The sequence below is a fragment of the Tiliqua scincoides genome, chromosome 14 (assembly GCF_035046505.1).
Source record: "Tiliqua scincoides isolate rTilSci1 chromosome 14, rTilSci1.hap2, whole genome shotgun sequence".
Classification (NCBI taxonomy): Eukaryota; Metazoa; Chordata; class Lepidosauria; order Squamata; family Scincidae; genus Tiliqua; species Tiliqua scincoides.
In genome coordinates this window covers 9188076-9215937 of record NC_089834.1, presented here as the reverse complement: position 1 = coordinate 9215937, position 27862 = coordinate 9188076, and the positions used below count along the sequence as shown (strand labels likewise).

The 27862-nt window shown below is 46.3% G+C and overlaps 1 protein-coding gene across 4 annotated transcripts in view; it reads right to left on the bottom strand.

Annotated features, from left to right (window-relative positions):
- Positions 1-27862, bottom strand: part of DGCR2 (DiGeorge syndrome critical region gene 2) — a 73819-nt gene that overhangs the window by 18718 nt on the left and 27239 nt on the right. For 2 of the 4 annotated variants that reach the window (XM_066609831.1, XM_066609833.1), the window contains 4 exons: positions 20338-20460; positions 5163-5279; positions 2427-2646; positions 1741-1817 (listed from right to left, as the gene is read on the bottom strand). In XM_066609831.1, coding sequence (XP_066465928.1) covers positions 1741-1817; positions 2427-2646; positions 5163-5279; positions 20338-20460 — 537 coding nt within the window. The remainder of the gene's footprint in view (positions 1-1740; positions 1818-2426; positions 2647-5162; positions 5280-20337; positions 20461-27862) is intronic. The other 2 variants (XM_066609832.1, XM_066609834.1) reach the window with 1 other exon arrangement.

The window sequence follows — 27862 nt, the reverse complement described above, 5'->3', positions numbered from 1 at the left end:
AGCAACTAGCCACGATGGCTATCATTACCAATGGGTTCACTGGCAACCTGCCTCTGAATACCAGCTGCACAGGAACAATACAGGGAGAGAAGTATGCCTTTTCCCTCTTGCTTTTGGATTTCCCCAGATGCAGCTGGGACACCATGGGAAACAGGACGCTGGACTAGATGGGCCCCGGGCCGCAATCATCAGAGCTTTCCTTGAGTCATAACTGCAATCAGCACTTTCGCCACCAGGTGGCAATGGAGCCACAAGAAAACTGACACATGCTACACAGCCCCCATAAATGCAGCAGAGTTAAAAAAAATGCTATAAATATTTGGCAAGATTTCTTATTGCACTGTTGACAGCCTACCACTGCAAGATACACACACAGAGGCACCAGAGTTTCCAATGTGTTGGAAACATGTTTCCAGAAAGCTCAAGGAAGTCAACAGATATAAGGGGAAAGGTATCAAGAACGGCTGCCCTGGATTTCTGAGTACATTTCAAAAACAGCAAAAAAATCTGGCAGCCCCTTTAACAGGCTTACCAATGTATTTCAGCATCAGCTTTCATGAACTGCAGCAGCTCGGCTCCCTAGATGCATGGTGAGGGCACTGATGCAGACTGCAGCGTACAAAAGGTAATCCTGAAATGAACTGGCAAGTTTTTAAAAGGACTGCAAGTCTTGTGCTGCTTTTGCAACACAGAGAGAGAGAGAATTCTGGAAAGTCTTTATGATTTAGAACTATATCTATGCTAACTTGGTGCGCACACACACACACACACACACACACACACACACACACACACACACACAAATTACAGGGAAGAAGGGATCATTCCTCTATGAGAGAGGGGAAACTGCTCCACTTGGATACTAGGGTATTTGCATCCTGGATTATTGCGTCCGGATCAAATGAGTTCCTGGACATTTGCATCCAGTTTTGCGTTTTAAAAATTAGAAAAGTACATCTAATATACACATATTAGGACACAAACGTGCAGGGATGCCAATGACCGGTATGCATTTGGCTGGGATACAGTTGTCCAGGATGCAATGGTCTTGTCACCCTCCATTAGAGTTTAAAAAAAAAGACAGGACAGACCACAAAAAAGTGAAAATACAACACATGAAAGCGGCCCAGGAACAGGGGAAGGCAGGTGGGCTACAACTGGAGCTCTGAGCAACGAGCTCCTAAAGAGGCACTCAAGAGGGTTCAGAGTACACAGATTTGGCAGGGGAGACTGGGCACGGCATGGACTGTGTTTGAGAAAGAGCTGTAAGGACTGCCGAGCAATGGAAAGGCAAGGAGAGCTCGAAGTGCGGTCCCCAAATTGCGCTGCCACAAAAGGCAGGGCACATGGTTTGCTGTGGACAGGACAGGCACTGCACAGCAGCTCAGTTCAGATGCTGTGGCCAAATTGTGGCTGGGCTATCAGAAACGCAACTGTGCTCACAGCCCCCCTTTCCCACCCACCCACCATGCTCCAATTCCCCATGAGATGGCAGCCAATATGTATCACAGGTAGCAAGCTTTGTTCAGCTAACTGCAACCATTCACCTCCTCCCATGTGCTCCTTTTAACCATTTTCAAGTGCAGTGCTTCTCACTCCCTTGGATGCTTTTCTGCTGCTTAAAGGAGCAGCGTTGCCAAGCAAGAGGGGCAGGCACAAAGGAAGCCACTGCAACCCACGCCTGAGCTGGCTTTGAGTCTTAAGCCACCTGAAAATCCACCTCTCATTAGAGGCTCTTACCTTTATAAGCAACCTCCCAGTGACCTTCTAGGGAGTGATTTCGGTTGGTGATGACAAACTGATATCCAACCCAGAATCTAAACAGTGGGACATTTAAAAAAAAAATTATTATAAAACACCAAAAAGGAGAAAGAATTGAATATTGAAACACAAACACCAATATTGAAACTCTCTCTCTCTCTCTCTCTCTCTCTCTCTCTCTCTCTCTCTCGCAATAAGTGTCTTCTGAAAACCCTTTCGAAAACAAAAGGCTTCTTATTTAAAAGAAAGAATTGATTTTCTGAAATAATCATCGTTAACGTCTAGGATGCTAGCTAAGTGGGTACAATCACTTTGGCCAAGATGAAGACTGACACGGACACATTAAGAGGGCAACCAGTATGTCAGGTATACAGTCCTGTAAAAGAACATGTGTCCATTTTGTCATCTTGGATTCAAATGCAATTACAGGCTGAGTATCCCTTATCCAAATGCCTAGAACCAGAAGTGTTCCAGATTTTTTTTTTTTTTTTTTTGCATTTTTAACATTTGCATACACACGATATATCTTTTATTACCCTGTGTGAGTGTGCTTGGGAGGAATCAATTTCTACTCCAAAATTTTGGGGCATTTCGGATTTAAGATGCTCAACCTGCACGAAGTGTCACACAACTGCAAAACAACCCTCCTCCCTGAGCACACTTGCCTCCTTTGGTCTTTCCTTCCAAAGGCCTTCTCCTCCGAGTCCCACTCCTGCTGCAGGATGAACTTGAGCTCCTGGTCAGTGGTGAAGGTGGCCAGCGACCCATTCACCCGCTGACATGTCTGCACAGCGTCCCAGTAATTCTCGCCGTTCAAGTACACCCTGTAGCAACTGGCTGTGCCCTCGTAGTGATGCCACCCTGACGGACACTTCCCTAGGAAACATGAAGGAAAGAAGGGAGACAATTGCCCCCCACAGTTAGGATCGCCACCTGACATTTTGTGCTTTAAGTTGCTTACAAAAAACACTGCAGAGTAGGCTACTTCCTTATTGAGGCAGTCAAGAGTCCACTTGAGATGCGCCACTTCAGACTGGAGAAGGGGAACCCGTGGGACTGAACTGCACAACTGTGCCAAAAAAAATTTCACTATCCACTGAAAAACCAACCATGCCCAAGAGAAAGGTTACTCTGTGAGCAGGGATCTCTTCCCCCCCCCCCCACTTCATCTTTTATTGAAACACAAAGCTACATTAAGATAATTGCAAGAAACACATTAGCGGGAAAGATGGTACACATGACTATCCACAGAGCCCATGATGAAATACAACTCTAATAAGAAGAGCTTTTCTGGCTGGCAGAGAGAACCAATGCACGTTAAACCCAGCAAGCCACTCCAAAAGGACTGCCAGGTCCCTGCTGGACACAAAATACAGAAATTTCTACTAACCCATGAAATAAAAGAACATCATGTTTTATAAAAGACTTCTGGATTAGTCGTTCCCTTTGAGAGGTGGCTCTCAATCAGTTTTTTGGGGTCAGATAAAATCCCAACATCCCAAATGTTCGATGTTGGGCACAGAGAAATCTTCCGACAAAGAGCTATTTTGGGCTGGTTGCAATCAATAGCACAACATCTTTATAGCGGCGCTCAAATTACCAATGTCCTTAATTTTTTCTTCTTCAAACAGGAGGTCAATGAAGCAGAGCAGTCCAGACACATGTATTTACCATGTCAGGGAGAAGAACAAGGTCATAGGATAACCTCAGTACCACAGAACGTGGTTTTAGGAGAACAGACACATGCATGGAGAACAAATCAATGGCTACTACAAAGTAAGTATCCCTTACCTGAAATGCTTGGGACAGGAAGTGTTTCGGATTTTGGAATATTTCATTTACATAATGAGATATCTTAGGGATGGGACCCAAGTCTAAACACAACATCCATTTACGTTTCATATACACCTTATGCACATAACCTGAAGGTAATTTTATACATTATTTTTAACAATTATGTGCATGAAACAAAGCCTGGGTATGCTGAACCATCAGAAAGTCATTTGATTACCCTTTGGGCATGCTTGCGTGGGAAGAATCTGGGTGGGCATTAAAAGTTACATAGTCAGAATCCATGGGGGAATCTGTTCCTGGATCTCCCCACAGAAACAGAAACCCACAGATAAAGAAATCCGTGGGTCCTGGTCCACAGGACCTCCAGATGCAACTAGAGGTTATCTGGTTGCCATTTAGAGGTGTTCTGAGGCCCTGATCTAGTGCGGCAATCCTGCTGTTAACCTCAATTATATAACAAGCAGTTGGGCCACCGACACCGAGAAAGGCATTCCGACCTGGGAGGCCAAACTGCTAATCAAAGTGCAAAGACACAGAATGCCTGAAGCTACATAAAAATCAAGATTTCACCTTTATCGTTCCTCCTGGCTTACCAGGACTACCCTTCTGCTCTCAACCAACAATGCTTCTGTTCTTACAAGAAAGTTACTGCCATATACCAAACCTTTGGCAAAGCCTACCTGTCTCATTTTGGCCTTCAACCTCACTTGGCAACAGCCATCATGACCTGCAGCAGCTCTACGCTCACAAACAAGCTCATTGTGGGTTTGCGTTTTCTCCCAAATAAAAAAAAATTGCCTTCCCTCTAATAACTAGATATGGATTTCACCCACAGGAAATTCTAAACCACGAATGCTGTTTTATTTCAGGATCTCAGAAAGACAAGGCCAAAACAAGAAAATCTGGTGGGAAACCAAATTCAGAAACCAAATTGCCTAAGACAGCCAGAGGATCCCCATTGAGATTTTTCAAGAAAACATGTGGATCCCCAGATAGATTCAAGAAAAGGCATGAAAGGCACCTTTCTGTGATGCTTTAGGCAAAATATCACCTGTCCTACAGGAATCTGGCACAGGGTAATCTACTTTGGAAATCTTACAGGCTGTGTGTGATGCAAGAACACACTGTGCTGTCATAGGGGACTTTGCACTTTTTGGCCTGGGTGACTCCATGGTGCCTCAAGAGCTATCAGTGACCAACTACAGCAGGGATGCCAAACTCATTTCATACAGTGGGCAGAATAGCATTCGTGGCACCTGCTGAGGGTTGGAAGTGATGTCATTAGGCAGGAAGTAACATCATTAAGCAGGTGGTAACCTGAGGTGTCAGTTTGCAGGTCAAGCAGTGAAAGATGCTCAGCAAAGTAACCCCTCAGTAAAACTAGCACTGCTGAAAGGGTGTTCTGCATGATAACTGGGTTCTCCCTGCACTGCCCTTACAGCAGCACTGCTTTTGCCAATGCATCACTTCATAGCTCATCAGCTGAGAGCAGCTCATAGTGACACTAGGGGAGCCCAGTTATCACGCGGGCTGGATAAAGAGCTTCCATGGGCCACAGAACCCCTGATCTAAAGGAACTGGACCTTGCTTCCAAGTCTGCAACTTACTGCTAAACCGGACAGGCTGCGCCATGTTGACTGTGTGAAAGCGGGTCGTGTCCCCTCCTCTTCCGCGATTATGCCTGGAATCCACATTCTCCTTTCCATGATAAGTGCGCTGATCCCCTGTAAAATTGAGAGAAACAGATTGACTTCCTACTGAAATTGCTAATGTCTGCAGTCTCCCAAGACTTTATTCAAGAAGGATGCCCCTATTCTTGGTCAAAAAGAGGCTGTTCCTAGACTCTATCCTTAGAATTATAGTGCATCTTTCTCACAGAAAAATCATTGCCCTTGCAAAATAGGCTGAACCACCTCTATGCAGGCAGAAGACATGGAATTCCATAACTCGGGTGCAAAAATCAATGGTATGAACACACAAATAGTTGTTTACCTATACCTCACCAAAACTATGGCTCCTCATTCTTATTTGAGAGGTCCCCAGCGGCAAGAAAAAGCACTCACGCTACTTAGGAGCTCACTGAACAGTCTGCAAAAGTCAAGAGCTGGCACTCTTGACCTTTGGCAGCAGCAAGATCAGCAAACATTTGACAGTGTTATAACACATACGTCCACTTGGTGCCCGGCCAGCTTCATTGCCCTCTGTCCCCTCCGGCAGAAAAGATCACAGATAACAGGGAGGGAGCATAATATTTGTAAGAAAGCAAACTTTTTTTGATCTCCCTATAGAAAATATGCAGTGCTTGGCCTCCAAGACTCTGCAACAGAGACAGGCAACATAATAAGATTGCCACTTGTGGGGAGGGGCTGGTTCTGGGGGCCTCCAAGTCTTGAATCCACATGGGTGGTTATGATCAAGGACCGGGCCTGCTCAGTATTGGTGTCTCACCTGTGGAACAGCATGCCCGTAATCACTCACCTGCAGTCTGATGAAATGACTTGGGTCAAGCACCATACTGCAGGAAGTGCAGGACTTCCATATGGATCCCCCCCCCCCATGTTAAATAGCAAGGAGGGGAGAAGAGATACCTAGATAAGGGGGTCCAAATCCATTTCAACACTTCAATTCCACGGAGCCTCCAACCTGGCTGCTATTTACCATTGAAGAGGAAACAAAGAACCACCCAACAGCATATTGGTGGTTGCAGGCTACCTCCAGGAACAGATCGAGATATGCCCCCGAATACTAGTTGCAAGGGAGCAATCGTGGGAGAGGAGTCTACCTTTAGTGTGCCTCCTTGCAGACTTCCCAGAGGTATCTAGTGGGCCAGAACAGAGTACAGAAGAGCCAAGATGGTGTAGTGGTTCAGGAGTCTGATCAGACCTGGAAGATCAAGGTTCATATCCCTGCTGAGCTACAAAGCTTCCTGGATGACCTGGGGACAGTCACTCTCTTTCAGCCTCATCGACCTCATAGGGTTCTTATAAGGACAAAGGAGGGGGAGGAACTATATACACCATCCTGAGCTCCTTGGCAGAAGGAGGGTACAAAAATGTAAAAATAAAATACAGGATGCTGGGCTAGATTAGGCCTTTGCCAGTTCCTATGCGGCTCATTTTATGAAGGCAGGACGCATTTCTCAACCAAGAAGGGCAGCAGAATGACCACATGCTCCAAATCCCATTTGCAAGTTTCGGTCACGTGCAATTAACAGCGTTTACACCTCCTTTTCACAACCTCGGTATACACTGGCACACGGTTTATGGACATACTGCACCAATCCCACAAGCTCTCATTTAAAGCACGGGGCCCCCCCAAAACTCACACCACCACCCCCCTTCCATGTTGTTAAAGTAATCAAAGAAAACCCTCTCTTCGCGATACTTGCTTGCCATCAACATGCTTGCCATCCCATTTGCTAGAGGAAAAACACAAAGTTTTTTGTTTTTTTTAAATGAGAACTATGAGTCTAACAAAAACCTGCAAGAAACACAAACAGAGCTGATGAAAGATGCCGGGTACTCATGGAGGAATCAAACCCCTGTCCACATTGCAAACTTTCCCCAGTGAATAAACGTGACAAAATATGGTTTCGGAGAAGACCCTGACACAAAATGCATGGGAGCAGAAGTCACTGCGATTCTGAAACACGTATATACATGAGATATTTTAGAAACGAGATCTAAGTCTAAACACAATATTCATTTATGTTTCATATACACCTTCGCACAGCCTGAAGGTAATTTTTATACTATATTTAATAATTTTGGGCATGAAACCAGCAGTGACCCAAAGCAGTGACCAAAGAAACCAAAGGTGACACCATCTCAGCCAACCACGTGGACAGCTGTGGTTGTTGTGTGCCTGCATTTTGACTGCAGCCTGTTACATCAGGGGTGTCAAACTCACGTCATACAGAGGGCCGAAAAGCATTCATGTTGCCTGCTGAGGGCCGGAGGTGATGTCATTACACAGGAAGTGATGTCATTAAACAGGTCAAAACCAGAAATAAACACTCTGTTCTCATGTAGGAACTCATTAGCTGCTTGTGACGGGAGAGAAAATACACAAATCTTGATCATATTTCAAGATATGGGAGAGCCCAATTATTATGTGGGCCACCCTTTCAGCAGCGTCACCTCAGCATTGCTCAGCAGCTGAGAGCCCAACAGCCAGATAAAAAGCTTCTGAGGGCCGCATCCGGCCCCCGGGCCTTATGTTTGACACCCCTGTGTTACATGATGTCAGGTGCGGCATTTTTCACTTGTGGCGAAACATCAGTGCTCAAACAGTTTCAGATTTTGAAGCATTTCGGATGAGGGATGCTCAACCTGTATGAGCTTTCCACACAGCTTTTCTGGTCATATTTAGATGCATCTATCATATGCATTGGCCAATTCGAACAGAACACTAGCACACTGGCCACATAGCCCCCACCCCCCGCCCATAGATGGCAGGCATGCTAGTGTTACACCAAGAGGTAAGCGTGTTTGCATGGAAAGCTTACACAACGAAAGGCTTTCCCAGTGACCTGCATCCTGTGCAAATCCAGACTAGGCTTCTAATTCCAGGGCTCTGAAGTTCAATACCCTGGAGTGGGGCTGCCAGCCCAGACTGACATTAGTGAGCTAGATGGTCTGACTGACTGAGCAGCAGCCAATTCCATTTCCGTCACAATTTAAGAGGAAAGACAGCTTATAATTTTTTATACATAAAACAAATATTCTCTTGATGTTGTCCTGACAACAACCTGTACATTAAGTAAATATGATTACTCCCATACTGCAGATGGGGAAGACTGAGGCTGAGAGGGTGTGGCTCTCCGAAGAGCCACCTAAGGAGAAGTCACAGCAGAAGTGGGTGCTGAACTGGGTAAGACCCTATCCATAGCTCAGCTCCTTAACCGCTATGGAACGCCTGCTCCTGAAAAGAAGTGAGGCACAAATGAGTAGCAACAAATGGGAGTAAACATTAGCCATGGGCTCCTTTGCACAGCATAACATCAATCAGATTCTTCTTCACTGTCTTGCAAGTAGCCTCCAGAGATAGCTTTCCTATGCCTGTGTATATGCGCACAAGGCTCTGATTTTTTTAAAAAGCGAGACTCACTTGAAGGGACCCAAGAGAGCAGTGTTCTAAAAAGATACTGGAGAGGCTTCTTCCTAGGCTTGGCGCAGGTGGGACAATTCTTGCTTAATGAGACATTTTGCATGAGGTGGGAGCAACACAGGTTGCGCTTCGCAACGGCGCACTAACTGGGGGGCCAGCTGATTGTGAGGCGGCGCATGGAAGCAGCCCCTGGAGAGGCCAGCAAATCTCAAACAGAAATACAAGTGTGGAGCGCACGTGCTGGATGACTGGAGACAAGGCTTCCTATGTTCTCTAACAAGCTCTCTCAGCTGCCGCTGCAATTCTTGCCTCAAGCCAGTGGTGGAAGGGGGGTTATGGGCGCCCCCCCTCCGCTAGCAGCTGCAGCACCCACTGGAGGTTTCCACAATCAGCAGCTTGCTGGTTCAGTGTAATGAAAGCTGCACACAGCCCTCCACAACTGCAGTGTAAAGAAATCTAACATCCCTGGGTAAAACAGCTGCATCTGGAATAGTGCGCACTGTCCTGACCACCACTGCTAAAGGAGGATATGAAGGTAGTAGAATGCTAAAGAAGGCCACCAAAAATCAAAGGGATGGAACACTTTTTCATGATTTTTGGAACATGGAAGCTTAAAAAGAAAAGCTGCAGCATTAGGGGGGCTTTGGCTTGGAAAAAAGTGATTAAGGGGAAACACAACTGAGACTTAAAACTATGCACTGTGAGGTGGGAAAGAAAACGTCCTCTCTCTCCCTCAACACTAAAACTAAGGGTCATCCTACAAAGCTGACTAGCAGGATATTTAGGATGGACAAAAAGAAGTGCCTCTTCACACAGCGTGGGACTCGCTGCCCCAAAATGCGGCAACGGCCACTGGTTAAGATTTGCTTTGGCTAACTCAAGGAGAAGGAGTCTATTAATTGCTCCTAGTCATGGGGACCAATGTGCTACCTCCAGGTTAAGTAGCTGCTTTCTGCTGAATACCAGTTGCGGGGGAGGCAATAGTGAGAGAGAGGTCTGCCTTTTTCTCTTGCTTGTGGGCCTCCTAAGGGAACTGGTGGGAAATAGGATGCTAGACTAGAGGGATCCGTCAGCCAGACCCAGTAGGGCTTTTCTTAAGTTCTTAATTGCGCCCTTTTCTTAACAGCTCCAGGCACGTGTTGAAAATATGGGTTAGGTTGCTTTGCCCACCCACCCACCATACATAGTTGGTGTTCTGAATACATGACAGTAGAGCATCAGTGGTGCAGGCTGGAGAGATCACAGAAAAATGTGGGGCAGACGATACTCACTGCCTTGCCAGACTTCTCTGGTTTCTCCTGTGAGCATTCTGAGCAGAATGCATGTGCGCGCATGCGCGCGCGCGCACACACACACACACACACACACACACACACACACACACACACACACACACACACACACACACACACACACACACACACACACACACACACACACACACACACACACACACACACACACACACACACACGGCTCTAGCAGGAGGAAAGCAAATTGATAACCTGGCAACAGGGTTCTCTTTTGCAGGCTTACTGGAAACAAGGATGCTTCACCAGCAGCTTTCGGAAAGCTGCTCTGCCAGGCCTTCGAAGTTACAAGTGCTCTTTTTCTTCCTGCAAAGAAAAAGGGTCCCCACTGGCAACCCCCCCCCCCAACAGGGCCAGATTTCCAGAGACGGTCTGTGCGACAAAGAGCAGCCCTGTCAGCATTGTGCCATTCAAAGGAGAACCACCCTAACAAATGCTGCACTTTGAGTAGGGCTAAGGCATGCACCAAGAAAGGGGGAAGCACTCACTGCTAACTGAGCAGAAAGGAACAGTTTCAAGTGGTGCCTCTCTTGCCCTGAACAGAGGAAGAGCAAGTCTCCTTATTCGTCCCAGTTCCTGCCAACAACCCTTCACTAACATCTCCCATGCATTTTCGTTTCCAATTGCAAGTACCTTGGGGACGGGGAACCATTTTCTTATTTCTCTTGCTACACAAACCACTTTAAGAAGAGCTCCCACTCTTCCCTGCTTCAATGACATTATTCCTTTGCCTCCCCCTTCCCACCCACCCCCTCCACAAAACCCTGGAGTAGTTTCGGAGGATGAAAACAAGGATGGAGGTGTATCTGGAAACAGAGTCCTAGGAAGAACGGTTAAAAGAGCTTGGCCTCTTTAGCCTGGAGAAGAAGAGAGTAAGGTGAGATACGATAACCGTCTTCAAGGACCTAAAAGGGCTGACCCATGGAAGAAAGAGGCCTTGCTCTCTGTGGCTCTGAGGGCAGAACCAATAGGTTGAAACCATAATCAGGCCACATGCAAGAATTTCATATTTCATAACTATGAAAGGTCCAGCACTGGAATAGTCTGCCACATACAGTAATGTGCTCTCTCTCACTGGAGGTTTTCAAGCAAAGGTCTGATGGCCACTTGTCAGGGATGCTGACCTAAGAGATCAAGACAAGGGCCCATCTAATTCAGCTTCCTGTATCTCCCAGTAGCCCATAGGATGCCTCAGAGAGCACACAAGACAACAAAACAATCATATACTATTGCCACTCCATTGAGTCTGGCATTCAGAGATAGCCTACTTCTAGAACCTGGAGGCTGCATGTACCCATCATGGTTTGTAACCTGGCTTTTCCTCCCTTCCATCAATCTGTCCAATCCCCTTTTCAAGGCATCTAGTCCAGGTACCATCAACACATTCTGCAGCAGGGAGTTCCACAGATAACACAATGGGTAAATAAATATCTTGGCAGAATTATTCTCTGACATAACTGCCTGCACTGAGCAGGGGGCTCAGACTAGACGGCCTCCAAGATCCCTTCCAGCTCAAATGCTCTATGAAGGAAGTAACAAACAGCTCTCATGTGTGCTGAATTATGGGGAAGCGCAAAAGCTTGTTTCTGAACAGAGCACGCACGAATTGTTCCATGCTTGCTCCTCGGAGGAGAGGAGATGAGTGGACTTTGCAGAGCAGCTTTCAAAACACACAGTCCCAATCACAGCACTGCAGTGAAAAACAGCAGTTCTTTTCCCTCCTCGGAGCCAACACTGGCATTTTTGCAGCCAACCCTAACTTGTCTGCACAAATGGTCTACTTGCATGAGCAGCTTAACATATGAAGCCGGGACACAAGAAAAGCTGAAGCTATGACTGCCATAAGTGGACTGCCATAAGTGGACCCCCCCGTCCAAGCTTGTGCTTCCTGCTATCTTCCATCTGTCCTATCCACTTACTTCAGAAGTGAATTACCTAGAAAATCATACAGTAAACATTTCAAAACTTAACATTTCTGCTGGTTCTCATAAGTAACTCACTGAAGATTGGAAGGGGCATTCTCTTGGTGTAAGACCTGGAAGATCAACGTTCAAATTCCTGCTGAGCCATGAAGCTTCCTGGGTGACCTTGGGCCAGTCATTATTTCTCAGTCTGACCTACCCCTCATAGGGCTGTTGTGAGGATAAACGAAGGGGAGGAACCATGCACATCACCCTGAGCTCCTTGGAGGAAGGGCGGTATAAAAACGCAAACAATAAATAAAGCAGCAAGTGGCTGTATGAAATGCCAAGTCAAAAGCAGGGCAGTTTAAAAGTTAAACGGTCAGATCTGTCTCTCAGCGCAATTAAAGTAAAAAAAATGACTTGACAAGGACTCCCTCAACAAGGCTGCCGTTGTCCAAGAACAATTTAATGACCTCCTTTTTTGCAGCAGTCATAGTGAAGTAAGATTTATCTCAACTAGCGTTAGGTGACTGCAGCGTTAGGCCGCACAGCACTTTCCACCACTGCACAGGGTTCGGGCAGCATTTATTAAAGGAGTCTTGAGCCTGCACCCTTCCTCAGCTGCAGGCTGCCCGGTTCAACAAGTCCCTCCATCTTTAGCACAAGGCTATGCTGAAAAAGGTAGAACCTCCTTGAGTGCGCAAGGGGAGGAAGGAAGGAGCTCCTGATACAGCACCGACACAGTGCCTCTGAGAAAATTGTGCTTCTGCTGCTAAGGACCAGAAGGGAGGAAATACAGACAGAGGACTTGGTGTTACCCTAACAAGTAGCCTGCTGGGTTAACCAAATGCCCTTCCAGGAAGATAGCAGGTTAGAAAATATTATACCCATTCAAACCACTGGTCCACCTGTGGCATCCGCAACATGGATGTTACATTCACGGCTATTTATTTTCCATGGCATATATTCCATGGCATTTTCCATTTATATTCCATGGCATATAATCCATGGACTTATATATCAGTTAGACTCACTAGATCAAATGTCAATGTCCAGTTCATGCAGCCATTCAAGGACAGAGCACGGGCCAGTACACACCCTCAGTTCGCAGCCAGACACAATGTGGTACATGGTTTGGTGGGAGAACTCGCAACCACACTGAGGGGTAGATACTAGCCCCCATTTAAACACTGAGTCCTGACAGACACCATGTAGGGTACGGATCCTAGTCATAGCTAAATAGCTGGCAATAAAACCCTCGCTTGGCCTAATCTACTTTCTCAGTCATCTACGCCAGCAGCCATCGTGCCAGGGGATTCTGGACATGAATTGCATGCTTTGTGTCAAAAAGCACTTCCTTTCAGGTGCCCTGAATCTATTGCTAGTCAGTTTCACAACCACCACTCAAAGTTTTGGTATGAAAAACGGAGTAAAAACTTCTCTCTGCCTATTTATCTCTACACCAGTGTTGATCAAAACGAGCTCCTAGGAGCTCTGGGGATCTGTGAGTAGCTCTGGGAGTTCCAAAAGTAGTCACAGCATTCTGCACACGCACATGCACTCAAGTGCTCTCCAATACTCTGTGCGTGCAGTGGTGGGCTCCGTGAGACTCCATTTAAGAGCATAAAGGGTTGCCGAGTCCTAAAAGTTTAAGAACTGCTGTTCTACACCAGTGGTTCCCAACCTTTAGGAGCCTGCAGACCACTAAGGCAAAAATGTGAATTGCTACGGACCACATGTGGCAGTGGAGACTCTGGTTTCCACCCTCTCTGGGTGGTCCATCTCCCAAGCGCTCCCCTACAGATTATCAGAGAGGATGGAGAATGGCCTGCCCACAGCCACAGCTGACACATCAATGGTTGTGGCTGTGGGCACTCCATTCTCCACCCTGTTTGGTGGTCCATGGGAGATTGCTTGCACAGCAAAGCACTGGAAGCGAACAAAAGTGATTTGTTTTTTTCTGAGACCTCATGGACCACTTCTCAGGGTCTCACGGACCACAGGTTGGGAACCAGTGCTTTACACTATACGTGCAATCAATAAGGGAAAGAGAGGCCAGGTAGGCCTATAGGCAGACAGGTGAGTCACGGGGGGGGACCTAGCCCCATAACTAGGCAGAAAGCTGTTACATGCTACAGTTATAGTTGACTAGGTTGCAAATAATTATCTGGGTTGCAGATATACACAGGAGAGTGGGATAGAGAGCTTATGAGCTGGAGACCTCTTGAAATCCACAAGCATCTTCCTTACAAGGGAAGGCTTCACCATCTGGGGCTTTTTAGTTTCGAGAATACAGGTGGCTAAAGGAAGACATGATTGAGAATTATAAAGTGATGCATGGTGTCAGGAAAGGACATAGAAGTTTGTCGTCCCCTCTTTCATGTCATTAGAAAAAGGGTCATTCAATGAAACTGACAAAAGACTCCTTCAAACTGAGCATAAAGTAGTACACTCTGTGGAACTCACTACTACAAGATGAGGCAATGGCCACTGACTCTGATGGCTTTCAAAGAAGGTTAGACAAATCCATGAAGCAAATCACGATGGCCAGAATATACCTTCAGATTCAAGGGCACTGTGCCTCGGAATACCAGTTGCAGGGGAACGATAGCAGGGAGAGGGATACAACTTTCCATCTCTGGCTTGTAGGACTCCCCAGAGGTGGCTGGTGGGACACTATGGGAAACAGGAAGCTGGACTAGATGGGCTTTGGTCCTGCTCTTGTAAGGCTTTTCTGATGTACTCAAATCTGGGGATCAGTCAAGTTGCAGGAGAAACTTCAAGGTAAGGAAGAAAGGTGGTCTTTTGCAGTGATTTCCCTAGACACAGCCTAGTACCAACCATGTTGTACTAATACAGTTTGGGAAACTTAAAAAGCGGCTTCCTACTAATTTGGCTTAGAGCTACCTATGCTGATTGACAGACGGTCTCCAAGGTTTCAGGCAAGGGTCTGACCCCAGACCTCCCTGGAGAGGCTGGGGACTGAACCTAGAACCTGCTACCTGCCAAGGAGGGCTTCAACCTTTGAGCCCCTCTGCAATTTTAAGCCACAGCCAACTGAGGCATCACTTACAAGTAAATGGGAAGTAAAAACAAATCCATTGACAACCTTCAGGGAGGCCAAAGGGATCCAAAACTGGGAACACATCAGCTCTCAGCAAACACACCCCCGCTGCTCGAATTGGCAAATCTACTCGATGCAGGGGAAGAAAAGGAGAACACCACAATTTTGTGCAAGACAGGGCAGAAAGGAGGCGTGAGCACATGCTGCGAAAATCCTCCCAGTAATTTCGAGCACAGAGACAGGTTAGCAGCAGCCAAAGGGACGTTAAACTTTCCAAGAGAAAGATCAAAGATACAAAGCCGATCACCCAGAGAGATTCCACTGGTGCTTTGGGGGGTGGGAAGAAAAGGAGAAGAGTTGACAAAAAAGCAAGTGGGACATGCTTAAAGCTGGAATTTAATATAGTTTGGTGTTAAAAATAAAACCAGCATAGCAAGGAGAGACGGGGGACGTAATAAGGAGGACTTAGCGCTGACGAATAGATTGCGAAGGGCCCCCTAATGATTCTGTCCTACTGCAAACACGCCGTGCGGATTATCTACTGTGCAGGAGTACAGAGAGGGGCTCCTAGAGGGGCAGAGGTTTTATAGAGGCATATTTAAGATCTGTTTACTTTTGGGGGGAAGGAGTGTATCACTTCAGCATACCGTGCAGAAATGACATCCGAAAAACTCTCATTTGTGGAAGCTTTGCCGAGGGCCTGCCCGTCACCCTGTGACTTGTAGCAAGGGGCATGTGGGATTTCTACAAGCAAGGAACAATGCCCCTGCTTTCTGCAAACCCTCACCCCAGTTGTGTCTGGGCATGACAGTACGAAACCAAGAATATGGAGAAACTTCTATACAGAGCTTATAAGAAATCTGGAGTGTAAGCATGCACAGAGTGCTTTCCTGAGTGTGCAAAGGGTTTCACATTACCGCGGTGTTTCCCCTTAATACAACTACAACTCGTAAGGCAAGCCTTGTCCCTATTTTGCAAATGGGGAAGGCTGAGAAAGTGATTTTCTAATCCAGCAAATGGAGAGATCTGAATAGGGAAATTCTGATTCACAGCTCTGTCTCCTGAGCTGCCCATGGTACCCCGAGCTGAGATGGAGGGTGAAAACAACCCCATGTATCGAGGGGTATTTTCTTCCAGAAACTCTCCACCCCACCGCCTCTAAAGAATCCTAATTTAACATCTGGATGTCTTGGGTCTGCCTCTTCCTTTGCTCTCGCACACTTTCTACACCGTTTTGCAACATAGTTTAGCATTCAACATGCAATACAGACCCTTCTGTGGGTATCTCTCCCTCCCTTGTCCCCTAATTATCTCTGGCGGTCTCATTTGCAGCTTCTCTTCATATACTCCATCCAACACACACAGAATTCCTAGCCATTCTGCTCAGATTCACTCACTAGGCACACATGCAACTGCCTTGTTCGACTGGGGTGCCAAGAGACAGCTGCTTTGTTACAAATTGGATCAAAATCACGTTGCAAGACCAACCAAGCTCTCCATCTGTGCAGAAGGCAGAAACATAAATGGGGAGGGAAGACCAGAAAACAGCTGGCAGTGCTATGCCAATGACAGAAGCATGCCTCTTACATAACCTTTACCAGACACTTGAATTATCGGACTCTCCCCCCTGCCAAGGCTGTGCAGCTTTGTGCCAACACAATAGTTTTGCAAATCACAAGGGCCAGGAGAGAGACTTCCCACAGACTTGATATTAAATGTGACTCTACTAAAAGGGTTCTTACATTAAGCCTTGGAAGCACATATAGATGAACGTGCAGCTAAGAATCAGGTTCACTCTGGTGTATGAAATGTATACACCAACTCAGTGGTTCTCACTCCTTTAGCACTGGGATCCATTTTTTAGAATGAGAATCTGTCAGGACCCACCAGAAGTGATGTCATGACAGGAAGTGACATCAATCAGGAAAATTTTTAACAATCCTAGGCTGCAATCCTACCCACACTTACGCAGGAGTAAGTTCTATTGACTATCATTGTGAAAGGCATCTTCATAGTAGCCTGTTAAAAGTACAGATCTGTGACATCCCCAAATGCAGTTACATACCATAATAGCATTAAGTCCAATATATTAAGATATTGAAATGAAAGCACCTGAAATTGGCTCATGACCCACCTAGTGGATCCTGACCCACAGTTTGAGAAACACTGCAGTAACTGAACAGAAAGGGCAATGGCCTACACAGGCAAAAGTCCCAGACACAGCACCAAAACAGCTGCAAAGAAGCCAATTAAAACAAAGACTTACAGGTTCACACCTGAAAACTGGGAAGGGCACAGGGGAAAGAGGGATTTCCAACTAACATTTGCTTGCAAAAAAAACAAAAACAAAAAACAGTTGCATTCATAACATTCTCCAGTTCAGCAGGACTGTATTAAGACTTTGCTACCTGAGCTGGCATTCCACAGCCAGAAATCAGCAGGCACTGGGAAATATTAATTCCTGTGTCAAAAGCTGGTGTAGTATCCTGGTTAAGAAGAGACTGAGATGGAAATTGGGGACTTCCCATTTGAATCTCACCACTATGAACTCACTTGGCTAAGCTAAGGCAAGTCCCTCCTTCTCACAGCCTCAAGTCTTCTTCATCTATAAAAAGGGGACAATAATACTTACCTTATAGAGTGGTTGTGAGAACTAGTCCACATAATGTATGCAAAGTGCTCTGCACAGTCACATATAAGTTACAATGCACTAATCAGCTTTCTTTTTGAGCCTCATCAACTGTTATCAGATCTCTACTGGCTGGAGCTGGAGGGCTTCAGGTAGTCTGCAAATCTTTAATAAATGCAGTTAAAACATCTGACACAGGCTTTTTATGAGCACAGAGGATACTGGAGTACAGCAGGTGAGCCTATTATGCAACATTGCACTGACTTGGTTGCCTGAGACAGAAGAACAAAAGAGAGAGTAGTTCTGTGAAGACTGCCCCAGAGGAAGAGCACAGGGCACAGGTCTTCTCCGGTCAAAACTGGTATATCACAAAGACGTTTTGCCCCAGGGAAGACCAGTGATTGAAGTGTGATGGGGAAGCTTAAAAAAAAGGCTCTTTCTAAACACCAGCTTGAGGGCTCTGTCCCTCTTATTTTGGAACTGTCTACCTTTTTAAGAAAAGAGAAATCGGGGAGTAAACCAATGATGGGTTAGAGCCTCTTTTTGATGGGTGGCTGTCTGCTGGTATTCATTTGCAACTTTTAGATTGTGAGCCCTTTTGGGACAGGGAGCCATTTAGTTATTTGATTTTTCTCTGTAAACTGCTTTGTGAACTTTGAGTTGAAAAGCGGCATATAAATACTGTTAATAATTTTCCCTGCTGCATTTTCAACTGCATCAATATCCCCACAGGGTCTACCAACTTCATCTTGAAATAAAGGTCTCACAACAAGTGGACAATGGACTGGAAGCAAACAAAGGACTCAAAGCAGTGAATTTGTCTTTTGCCGCTCTTAAACCTGGAAGATCCAGGTTCAAATCTCCGCTCGGTCGTAAAGCTTCCTGGGGTGACCTTGGGGGCCAGTCACTCTTTCCGCCTTATCTACCTTGCAGGGTCGTTAGGAGGACACAAGGAGGGGGAGGAACCATGTACACCGCCCTGAGCTCCTTGGAGGAAGGGGCGGTACAAAGACATGAATAAAATAAAGATCCCTTTCTTCCTTCAGCTCACCTTCTCCCCCACCCAACACATGCCCTCTAGTTTCGCATTATCCTGCAAATCTCCCTCCATGGAGCATTCTCATAGAGCTTACCACCAGAACAACTGGGAGTGGAGAATGGCAGCAGTGGTGCTTCTTCTACTCAATGCTCCGGGGGGGGGGGTTGGCCAGGCAGAGGCATGTGAGAGAAACACAGTGCAGGCAAACCAATACTAACAGGGGCAGCTTCGGCTTGATGCTCGTGCTTGTCAAGTGGGCCAAGCCACGCCTTCCCCACGCTGGCACATGACTGCCTGCTGTGACAATATGAGAGTGAAAAGAGGCACCTTTTTCAAATTATGCTCCTCTTATATTTAGTTAACTATCCCTCTTCAACCCAGCACAGTGTCTCTTTTAGTGGCTGTCTCCAGGTGGTGTTGGCATTTTTTTAGACCATGAGTGCTTATGGGACAGGGAGACATTTAGTCACTTGATTTATCTCTGTAAGCCACTTCATAAACATTTTTGTTGAAAAGCTGTATATAAATATTCTTAAAAGGAACAAGGAGACTGGCTAAAAAAGTAAGCTTCACATAACCAGCAACTAATATTCTCTCCAAGCATCATCAGCCCTCCCCAAAGTACAAGGAAAACCTGGTGCATGACATCCCACTCCTCGTGTAAGCCAAGTCCTTACCAATGGTTTGTTTCCGGAGGGGGGGGAGAGACCAACTTTGAAAGAATTAAACTTCCACAAACCGGAGCAACTCCCTTGTGTTTAAAAACCCTGCCTTCTGTTGGGAGGGCACTTTTGGCCACTATTGACTGACACAGAGAAGGAAAACTCTGATCCCAAACCTCCACTGCCTTGTGGCTACATCCAGTTATGGAAAAGGCTTCAGGAGTCAACCTCGAGGCAAAATCCGGAGCCGGAGTCCCTGAGGCAGTTCATGGCTGAACACAGTCCCGTTCTGGCAACTCCTGCGACGCCGCTGGAACCAGCCGTATTGGCCTCTGCCTTTCCATTGGACCATTTCAGCGACGTGGAGAGGAGGGATTTGCTGCATGGGTAACAGCCTATCCTCCATGCCTACTTTACCCAGGCTTCACGCGCTGGAGAGGACACTGTTCCAGAACCATCATTCAGAGCGTGACACCATAGTCTTCCAAGACTGAAGGATGCCAACAATAATGACTGACACAGGGACCAGCCACTTTAGTAATAGGTCACATGATTTACACCCATGGAATTCTAACAAAAAAAAATTCACCACTTGCATTTGAATGCTGCTGGGACTGCAGGTTGCCAGACACAATTTCAACCAGGCCGTAGGAACATGAAGCTCACGCAGCCATTTTCAATCTTTTCCATCTCATGGCACACTGACAAGGCGGTACAATTTTCAGGACACACCATTTCTTTTTATTTTTTTTATTTTGGACAACTGACAAGACACACTGCAATGGTGGGGGCTCACATCTCCCAATGGCCCTACTAATAAATGACCCTCCCCCCCCAAACTCCCCCAACACACCTGTGAACCATTCACAGCACACAGATGTCCCACAGGACAGTGGTTGAACATCACTGAGCCAGCTGGCGCTATTAACCCTTGCAGTGGATAATCATTCTACCCTTGCTTGAGAAAGCCATATGCCCCAACAAGAATAGCTCTCAGCCGTGACCGACTCGCAGAATTCTCATGGCACCTTAGCCAAAAGCACGATTCGCTTCAGGGGGACTTACGTGGGCAGTCGACTTCGTCGCTCTCGTCCTCGCAGGTGGGCCACCCATCGCACTGCCAGTTCAAGGGGATGCACTGGATCGAACCGCTACGGCAAGCAAACTGGCCGGAGATGCAGCGCAGCTCTGAAGAAAGCACAGAGGGGAAAAGTGTTGAAGAGCAGTCTTCTACAAGACCCCAACAGATCTATTTAGAAAGTTCAAACCATGCCACAAAAAAAAATGAAGTACTTTCAAAGGTCTCTAGATGGCAAAGAAGTTTTTAAGGTTTGACGTAGGGCCAACAGGACAAATATCGGGTTTATTTTTTCTCTGATACAGCAATATCTTGACTTTCATCCACTTGACTTTCACTGCTTTACTCTCTGTCATTTCCAATAACACATTTCAAATTTCATCCACATACTTTCCTCTTTCATCCAACCTTCCACGATGTTTGATGCTCTTGTGTTTATTTTTCTTTTACTTGTTTATTTAGGTTTTGCAAGCATTCAGACACATTACATACCATAATTATTTACATTTTTCACCAGCCAAAATAAATGTGCAAGCTCAATAAGACTCTACTTTGACATTCATCCATTTCTGACTATCAGCTATACTCTGGTCTAACCAGATGAAAGCCTAAGGTATTGCTGTATAATCCCTGGACTTACACAGGTAGAGGAAAATAGGAGGCAACAGCAACAGAATGGAGGAGGGAGGGAGGCAGAAGCAGGTAACCCCCATCAATCCCTCTGGAGGAAGTACAGGTGCGAAAACAGATGTTTAATCCAATGATGTTTAAACAGTCTGACATCATCTCACAACCAATTTACACAATGCAGGCGTGCCCTGGAACCCCCTGTGGTTAGCTGAAACCATGTATACTAAGGACACCCCACCCATCCTCTGGAGGCAAGGGGAGCTGTGCTCCTCTCACCTCTAGAGGGTCTTCTGACCCCCACAGAACCCACACATATCTGCCTGTGGCTTCTGCAGACCTCAGAGTGACTGTTGACGAGTCACAGTGACGAGTCAGAGTCACTGACGAGTCACTGACGAGTAAAAAAAGAGTCAGAGTTGAAGTTGAAGCTCAGAAGACCTTCCAGAGGCACCTGCATCCATGGATAAGTGAATTCATGGTTATGCCCCCCCCCCCATACATTTGTCAGTCCCAACAACCCCAGCTTCACATTTGAGCATGGGCAAAGGTAACACAAGAACTGTGAGAGCTGTGGATGCCATCGGGGCTAAGAGGCTGAGCCATAGATCAGGAAGCCCCCTGGTTTATGACTCTTGCCTCTGCCACCCACACAACAGGTGGCCTTAGTCAAGCCACGGTTCTCTCAGTTTTCCCTATCCGCACACCACAGGGATAACAATGTTGATCACATCTTGCTGCAAGCACAGTAACGTGCATGATGCACTTTGAAGATTCAAAAGTATAAGCAGTACTATTAACATAAAACCTACGGTTGAGGTGACGTGCCAGCCATGCGTCAAAGAAAGACGCGCATTAGAGAAAATTATAGCTTACGTTATCCCCCCCCCCCACTCACAAACTTTGCTATGTGCCAGTAATGAAAGTGCTGAATGTTCATGGGAAATGAAAAAAATCTGGCATAGGCCACCTAGAGAGGAGAAAAAAATGAGACTTTTTTAAGGCTGACGTTGAGGATCTGAAACATTGTCCAAGCCAAGCAAGCAAGCATACCCTTTTGGGAGCAGACTCCTAACCGGTTCCAAGTGGAAACAAGTCCCTGTTGATTTTAACAGGGCTTCCTTCCATACAAGGATGTTTAGAATTGGGAGTCCGTCAAAGCTGCTTTGCTTGTGTGGCTGTAAACACCACATGTTTTCACAAGCATTTCTAAAGGATAACTCTCCAAACATACTGCCCCGTGCCAAGTCTTAACTGGCAAAGAGGTAATACTTGCCAATGTTTGTACAACAGATGTTTCAGGCAGAGGAAAAGGTGCAACAAGTTAATTCTAAGCCAATATGCAGAAGTAAGATAACGTGAACACAGCAGACCCGAGTTGGCCTTGCAAAAAAGCCACGAGGACAAACCATTAAAAGTGCCCAGATTTTGCTTATCGCTCTGCCTAGAAAGCTACAAGGAACTAGCAGTTCCCTTAGGAATTGAGCCAATAAAGAGAGAGCTCAAGCCAGCCACAGGCCAGAAAAAAACCACAGGAGCAGCAAAAAGCTAAACACACGTTTCACAGCACTAGGAGTGCAGATGATCTCTAAGGCATCATCATGGGCATGCTGCTGGATGCAGTTGCCCCGCCCCCACCACACACACACACACACACACACACACACACACACACACACACCCGCAAACTTGGCACACTTAGCACAGCACAAACCCAAATCTGTTCCTGATGCAATCTAAACCTGTTGAACAGGGCAATCCGTCTCATTCTCTTAAACAAAAAGCACAATTAAAGAAAACAAGTAGCACTTGTACCATGTTTCTGTGAGTGTGCAAAGAGCTTCGCATGTATTACCTGGTTGTAACCCTTACAAACAAAACTTGTAATGGAAATATAGGTGGCACCTCAGTAGCCACAAAGGATCCATTCTCGGACCCCCCCCCCCCAGATACCGAAAACTGAGGATAACAAAATCCATAGTTTCAGCGCCTTTAAACCCTCCGAAGGCAATGGGAGTGTGCTCCGGTTGCCTCTGGAGAGCTTTTGAAGCCTGCAGAGGCTGCCTGCATCTGCACGCAGCCTCAGTGGGCTTCAGAATCGTCCTAATGGGCAACAGAACACAAATTCTAGTTTCCTTAGGGAAACCAGAAGTGACTTTTTAATGTCTTTTAAGATGTTCTGAGGTCCAGGAAGGGCTTCCCTGGGTCTTGGAATACCTTAAAAGGCATTAAAAAAGTCACTTCTGGTTTCCCTAAGGAAACCAGAATTTGTGTTCTGTTGCCCATTAGGACGATTCTGAAGCCCGCTGAGGCCGTGAGCAGATGTACGCAGCCTCTGCAGGCTTCCACTCTGGTTGCCATTGGCGGGTTCAGGTTCAGCCAAGTCTGGCTCAGTGCATGCCGGGGGGGACCCGCATTGAGCCAGATCCACAGACATAAAATCCGCAGATAAACAGGCTCAACCTGTTCTTATCCCCATGTTGCAGCAGGGGGAGGGTGAAGGGTGTGGCTTATTTACAGCCACCCACCAGGATTCAAACCAGGGATTAATAGCTCACTTCAACCACTCATTGGCTCATTACCCAGCATGCTTTCGGGGCTGCATGTTAAATATTAAAAGTTTCAGGAATTCTAAGTATATAGTTAATTAAGCTCTGAAAATAACCACAGCCTGTGAATTTAGCCTTCCCATCATAAAATATCCTTTGTTTTTAATCAATACATGTCAGCCACTGCCAAGAAACATTCTCTGCAGACAGATATTTCTAGCTATTTAGCCAATAGCCTAGGATGACAGCGCACACATCAGAGGCTCCTCTCCTGACAGACCTGATAGGTTAAGGTTCAAGCCACGGGTTGAGAACCTAACGCTAGTTCAGTTCCTCAAAGCACTCTCTTTTTCCCCAGAATGATGCTGAAGTTTACAAACTGGCATCTGACGTGGATATGTTATGGGGATTGCTCCAAAACTTGAAAGAGTACCTTCTCATATGCATGATCCTACATTCCCATGAGAAATCAGAATTCTCATACAACAGGGGGGCCAAACCCATTTCATACAATAGGCCAAATAGCATTCGTGGCACGTGCTGAGGGCTGGAAGTGATGTCATTAAGCAGGAAGTGATGTCATTAAGCAGGTCATGACCAGAAAAAAGTACTTTTTTTTGCCACTTAAGTACTGATTAGCTGCAAATGACGGAGGAGAAAATATAATCAAGATTTGCAAGGTATTTGCCCTATCATCATCTAGGCAGCCTTTTCAGTAGTGACACCTCAGCAGCTAAGAGCAGCTGATGGTGATTCTGAGAAAGCCCAAGGGTGAACCAAGGAGCTTCCATGGAAATGGAAAAGGTGCAAAAGAGAGCGACTAAGATGATTACGGGGCTGGGGCACCTTCCTTATGAGGAAAGGCTACGGCGTTTGGGCCTCTTCAGCCTGGAAAAGAGACGCTTGAGGGGGGACATGATTGAGACATACAAAATTATGCAGGGGATGGTCAGAGTGGATAGGGAGATGCTCTTTACACTCTCACAGAACCAGGGGACATCCACTAAAATTGAGTGTTGGGCGGGTTAGGACAGACAAAAGAAAATATTTCTTTACTCAGCGCGTGGTCGGTCTGTGGAACTCCTTGCCACAGGATGTGGTGCTGGCGTCTAGCCTAGACGCCTTTAAAAGGGGATTGGACAAGTTTCTGGAGGAAAAATCCATTATGGGGTACAAGCCATGATGTGTATGTGCAACCTCCTGATTTTAGGAATGGGTTAAGTCAGAATGCCAGATGTAGGGGAGGGCACCAGGATGCGGTCTCTTGTTATCTGGTGTGCTCCCTGGGGCATTTGGTGGGCCGCTGTGAGATACAGGAAGCTGGACTAGATGGGCCTATGGCCTGATCCTGTGGGGCTGTTCTTATGTTCATGGGCAACATCCGGCCCCCAGGCCCTGTTTGACACCCGTCCTATCGTTTTAAACTAAAATATTCTACTATTGTAAAACAGGAACATCCCCCCCTTTAATCATTTGCTAACTGGATAAAGAGGCACCCTTTAAGAGGCAACTCTCCTGCATTTAGCAGGGGGAGAGCAACTGTCCCTATTCATCCCAGCAGCACTTCCTGGTATCTCTCTGCTATGCCTGTTTAGACTGCAAGACCCTTTCGAATGGGAAAGTATCTTCTTTCTTTTGCCACTCTGAGAACATTTTTGTTGTCGAAAAGCAAGGTTACAGGTATGTGGAACAACTGGATAGACTTCTCTCATTTTACATAAGCATTACAATTCCTCCTCCTCCGGCATTTCTGCAACTTCCTCAAGGGCAAGGACCCATCTCCTGTTGCAAAGCACCATGAACAGTAAAGACAGTATATTATAAGAAAAAGATGGGGGTTGGAACCAGACCTCGTTTTGGATCCAAAAGATGCGCTTGGACGTGTCCTGATGGAAGCTTTGACTTCCATCTTTTGAGCAACAGAAGTCCCCTTGCTACAAATCATTTTTCAAACCCAAAAGAGAGCCTGAAAAGCAGTTTGCAATAAGTCAGGGGGGCTCTGTTGCTCAAAAGACAGGAGTAAAAAACATTCCAATGGGTAACCACAACTCTGAACAACCTAGCCTTGTACTTCCCATTATAGCATCTCTTCCCCCCTCAGTGGCTGTTGGCTGGTGTCTCCCATGTACCTCTTTTTCCCAGCCCACAAGCCTCTCTGGGTACAGGAAACTATGTATTTCTATCCTACCTTTCTCCCAGAAGAGACCCAAGGTGGCTTACAACATCAAGAAATACGTAACAGATACAGAGAACAAAAATCACTGTTAAAAACACAAATTATACATTAAAACCATCTTCTTGTTTCTTTTCCTGTATAACAGGGAGGCCCCTGTATCTGTGGATTCACTTATCCACCGAGGGCTTCCCCAGGCCTCCTAATGCCTTTGGTGGCAACCTTCAGTCTCGGAAGACTATGGTATTGCGCTCTGAATGGTGGTTCTGGAACAGAGTGTCCTCTCCAGTGCGCGAAGCCTGGGTAAAGTAGGTATGGAGGATAGGCTGTTACCCATGCAGCAAATCCCCCCTCTCCACGTCGCTGAAATGGTCCAATGGAAAGGCAGAGGCCAATACGGTTGGTTCCAGCAGCGCCGCAGGAGTTGCCAGAACGTGACTGTGTTCAGCCATGAACTGCCTCAGGGACTACCTGGTGGCTATTTAGTCGCTTCTTACGACAAGTACAGCCAAACTGCCTTATAAGGCATTAAAAATGTCACTTCCGGTTTCATGGAGAAACCAGTTTCATGCTGGGCTCAGAGGACCCTCTGGAGGTGAGGGGAGCTATGGGGGGGCATTTGCCAGTATCTAGTTTCAGTTAACAGTGGGGGGTTCCAGAACAGAATCCCCATGAATACCGGGACATGCCTGTAGTGGCATGCAGAAGAATAAAACACTGGTTACAGTAAATCACTGTAACTTACAGTAAATGTAACTTACATGCTGCCATTTGCTCATTGTTTCCAGCTATCCATGGCTATTCTTGAGCTATGTGGAGCATCCGTGGCCATTCTGAAGTTATTCTAGCCAGATCAGCTACCCTTCTCCTGTACAGCATCAGAGTCCTGATCATTGACTTTGGCTGGGGTCCTCATGACACAAAGGGATGCCAATTTAATTTTCTCCCTTAACCCTTATTTCCTACAGATTCAGTACCACTGAGTCTTCCAGGAACCTAACCCCAGCGGATAATGAACATTAACTGCACTTGCAAATTAAATTGGCTGTAAAAATTAAGCCACTTCAAGACTGCATGGCAAAAGAAAAAAAAAAACAAATTCAGCAACAATCAAAAATGGAGGGGACCCAAACAGAAAAGCCATGAACAAGGCAAACAAGTGGTTGGAGTGATACTGCAAAGGACTTGGTTTCAAAGGAACAAAAGAGCAACCCAGGCCAGAGACAGGACATAAAAATAAGTCCATCCTCCCCCCCCCCCCCCCATGACGCCTACTCAGAATGAACATTCAGGTCACCAAAAACAGCTCAGAACCTGCCAGACTGCTGAAGACAACATGTTGCAGAAGGGCTGAACGGCTCTGACCCATTTATGGCGGTTCCACAGAATTATCACTTGGAGATGTGCGCCACCATAAAAGTTAAGGCTGGAACACACACACACACACACACACACACACACACACACACACACACACACTTACTTTCAGCAAAGCAAGAAAAATTGCTGAACTCCAGAGAGCAGATTATCTACAAAGCCACAAGGTGGACAATGAGCAAACATTCTGGATTACCAGACCATCTCGCAGAGCTAAAAAACATTCAGTCCATGCCCAAGTCACCCAAGCCCAGCCCCCCAGCCTTCTGAGAGATTTACAATAACTTCTAAGCTATGGCACTTTCCTCTCCAGGTTTACAGGACCCATGGAAAGAGGTGCATGCACCATTCAACAGAGAGAAGATGAAGGCATTTTGAACTCCAGGATGCATGCCAAGTACAAAATGTAAAAATAAAACAATGTTTTTAAGGAAGGCTGCAGCACCAAACACCTACATCAACTGGGTGAGGAGCTTTTAAGTGGGGAATATCGTCTAGTTAGCAGGGAGAGCAGAACTGTCTCAAGACAGGATCTTTTCCAGTTGCCGTTTGCTGGCAATTCCTTTGTGTCTTTGTTCAGATTTCTTTTTTCCCCTAAACAAAAAGTTTCTAAAGATGAAATACAGCAGCTATTCTGTTCCATATTGTGAAAGTGGGGGAACAGTCATCATGTCTTATACTCTGAAGCCCTGGTGCAAACCGAGATCCTAGCTAGCTCCTCATGAGGCTAGTCCACATCAAGTTTGCTTAATGCCTCCTGTACTTCATTTTAGGACTGTTACACAT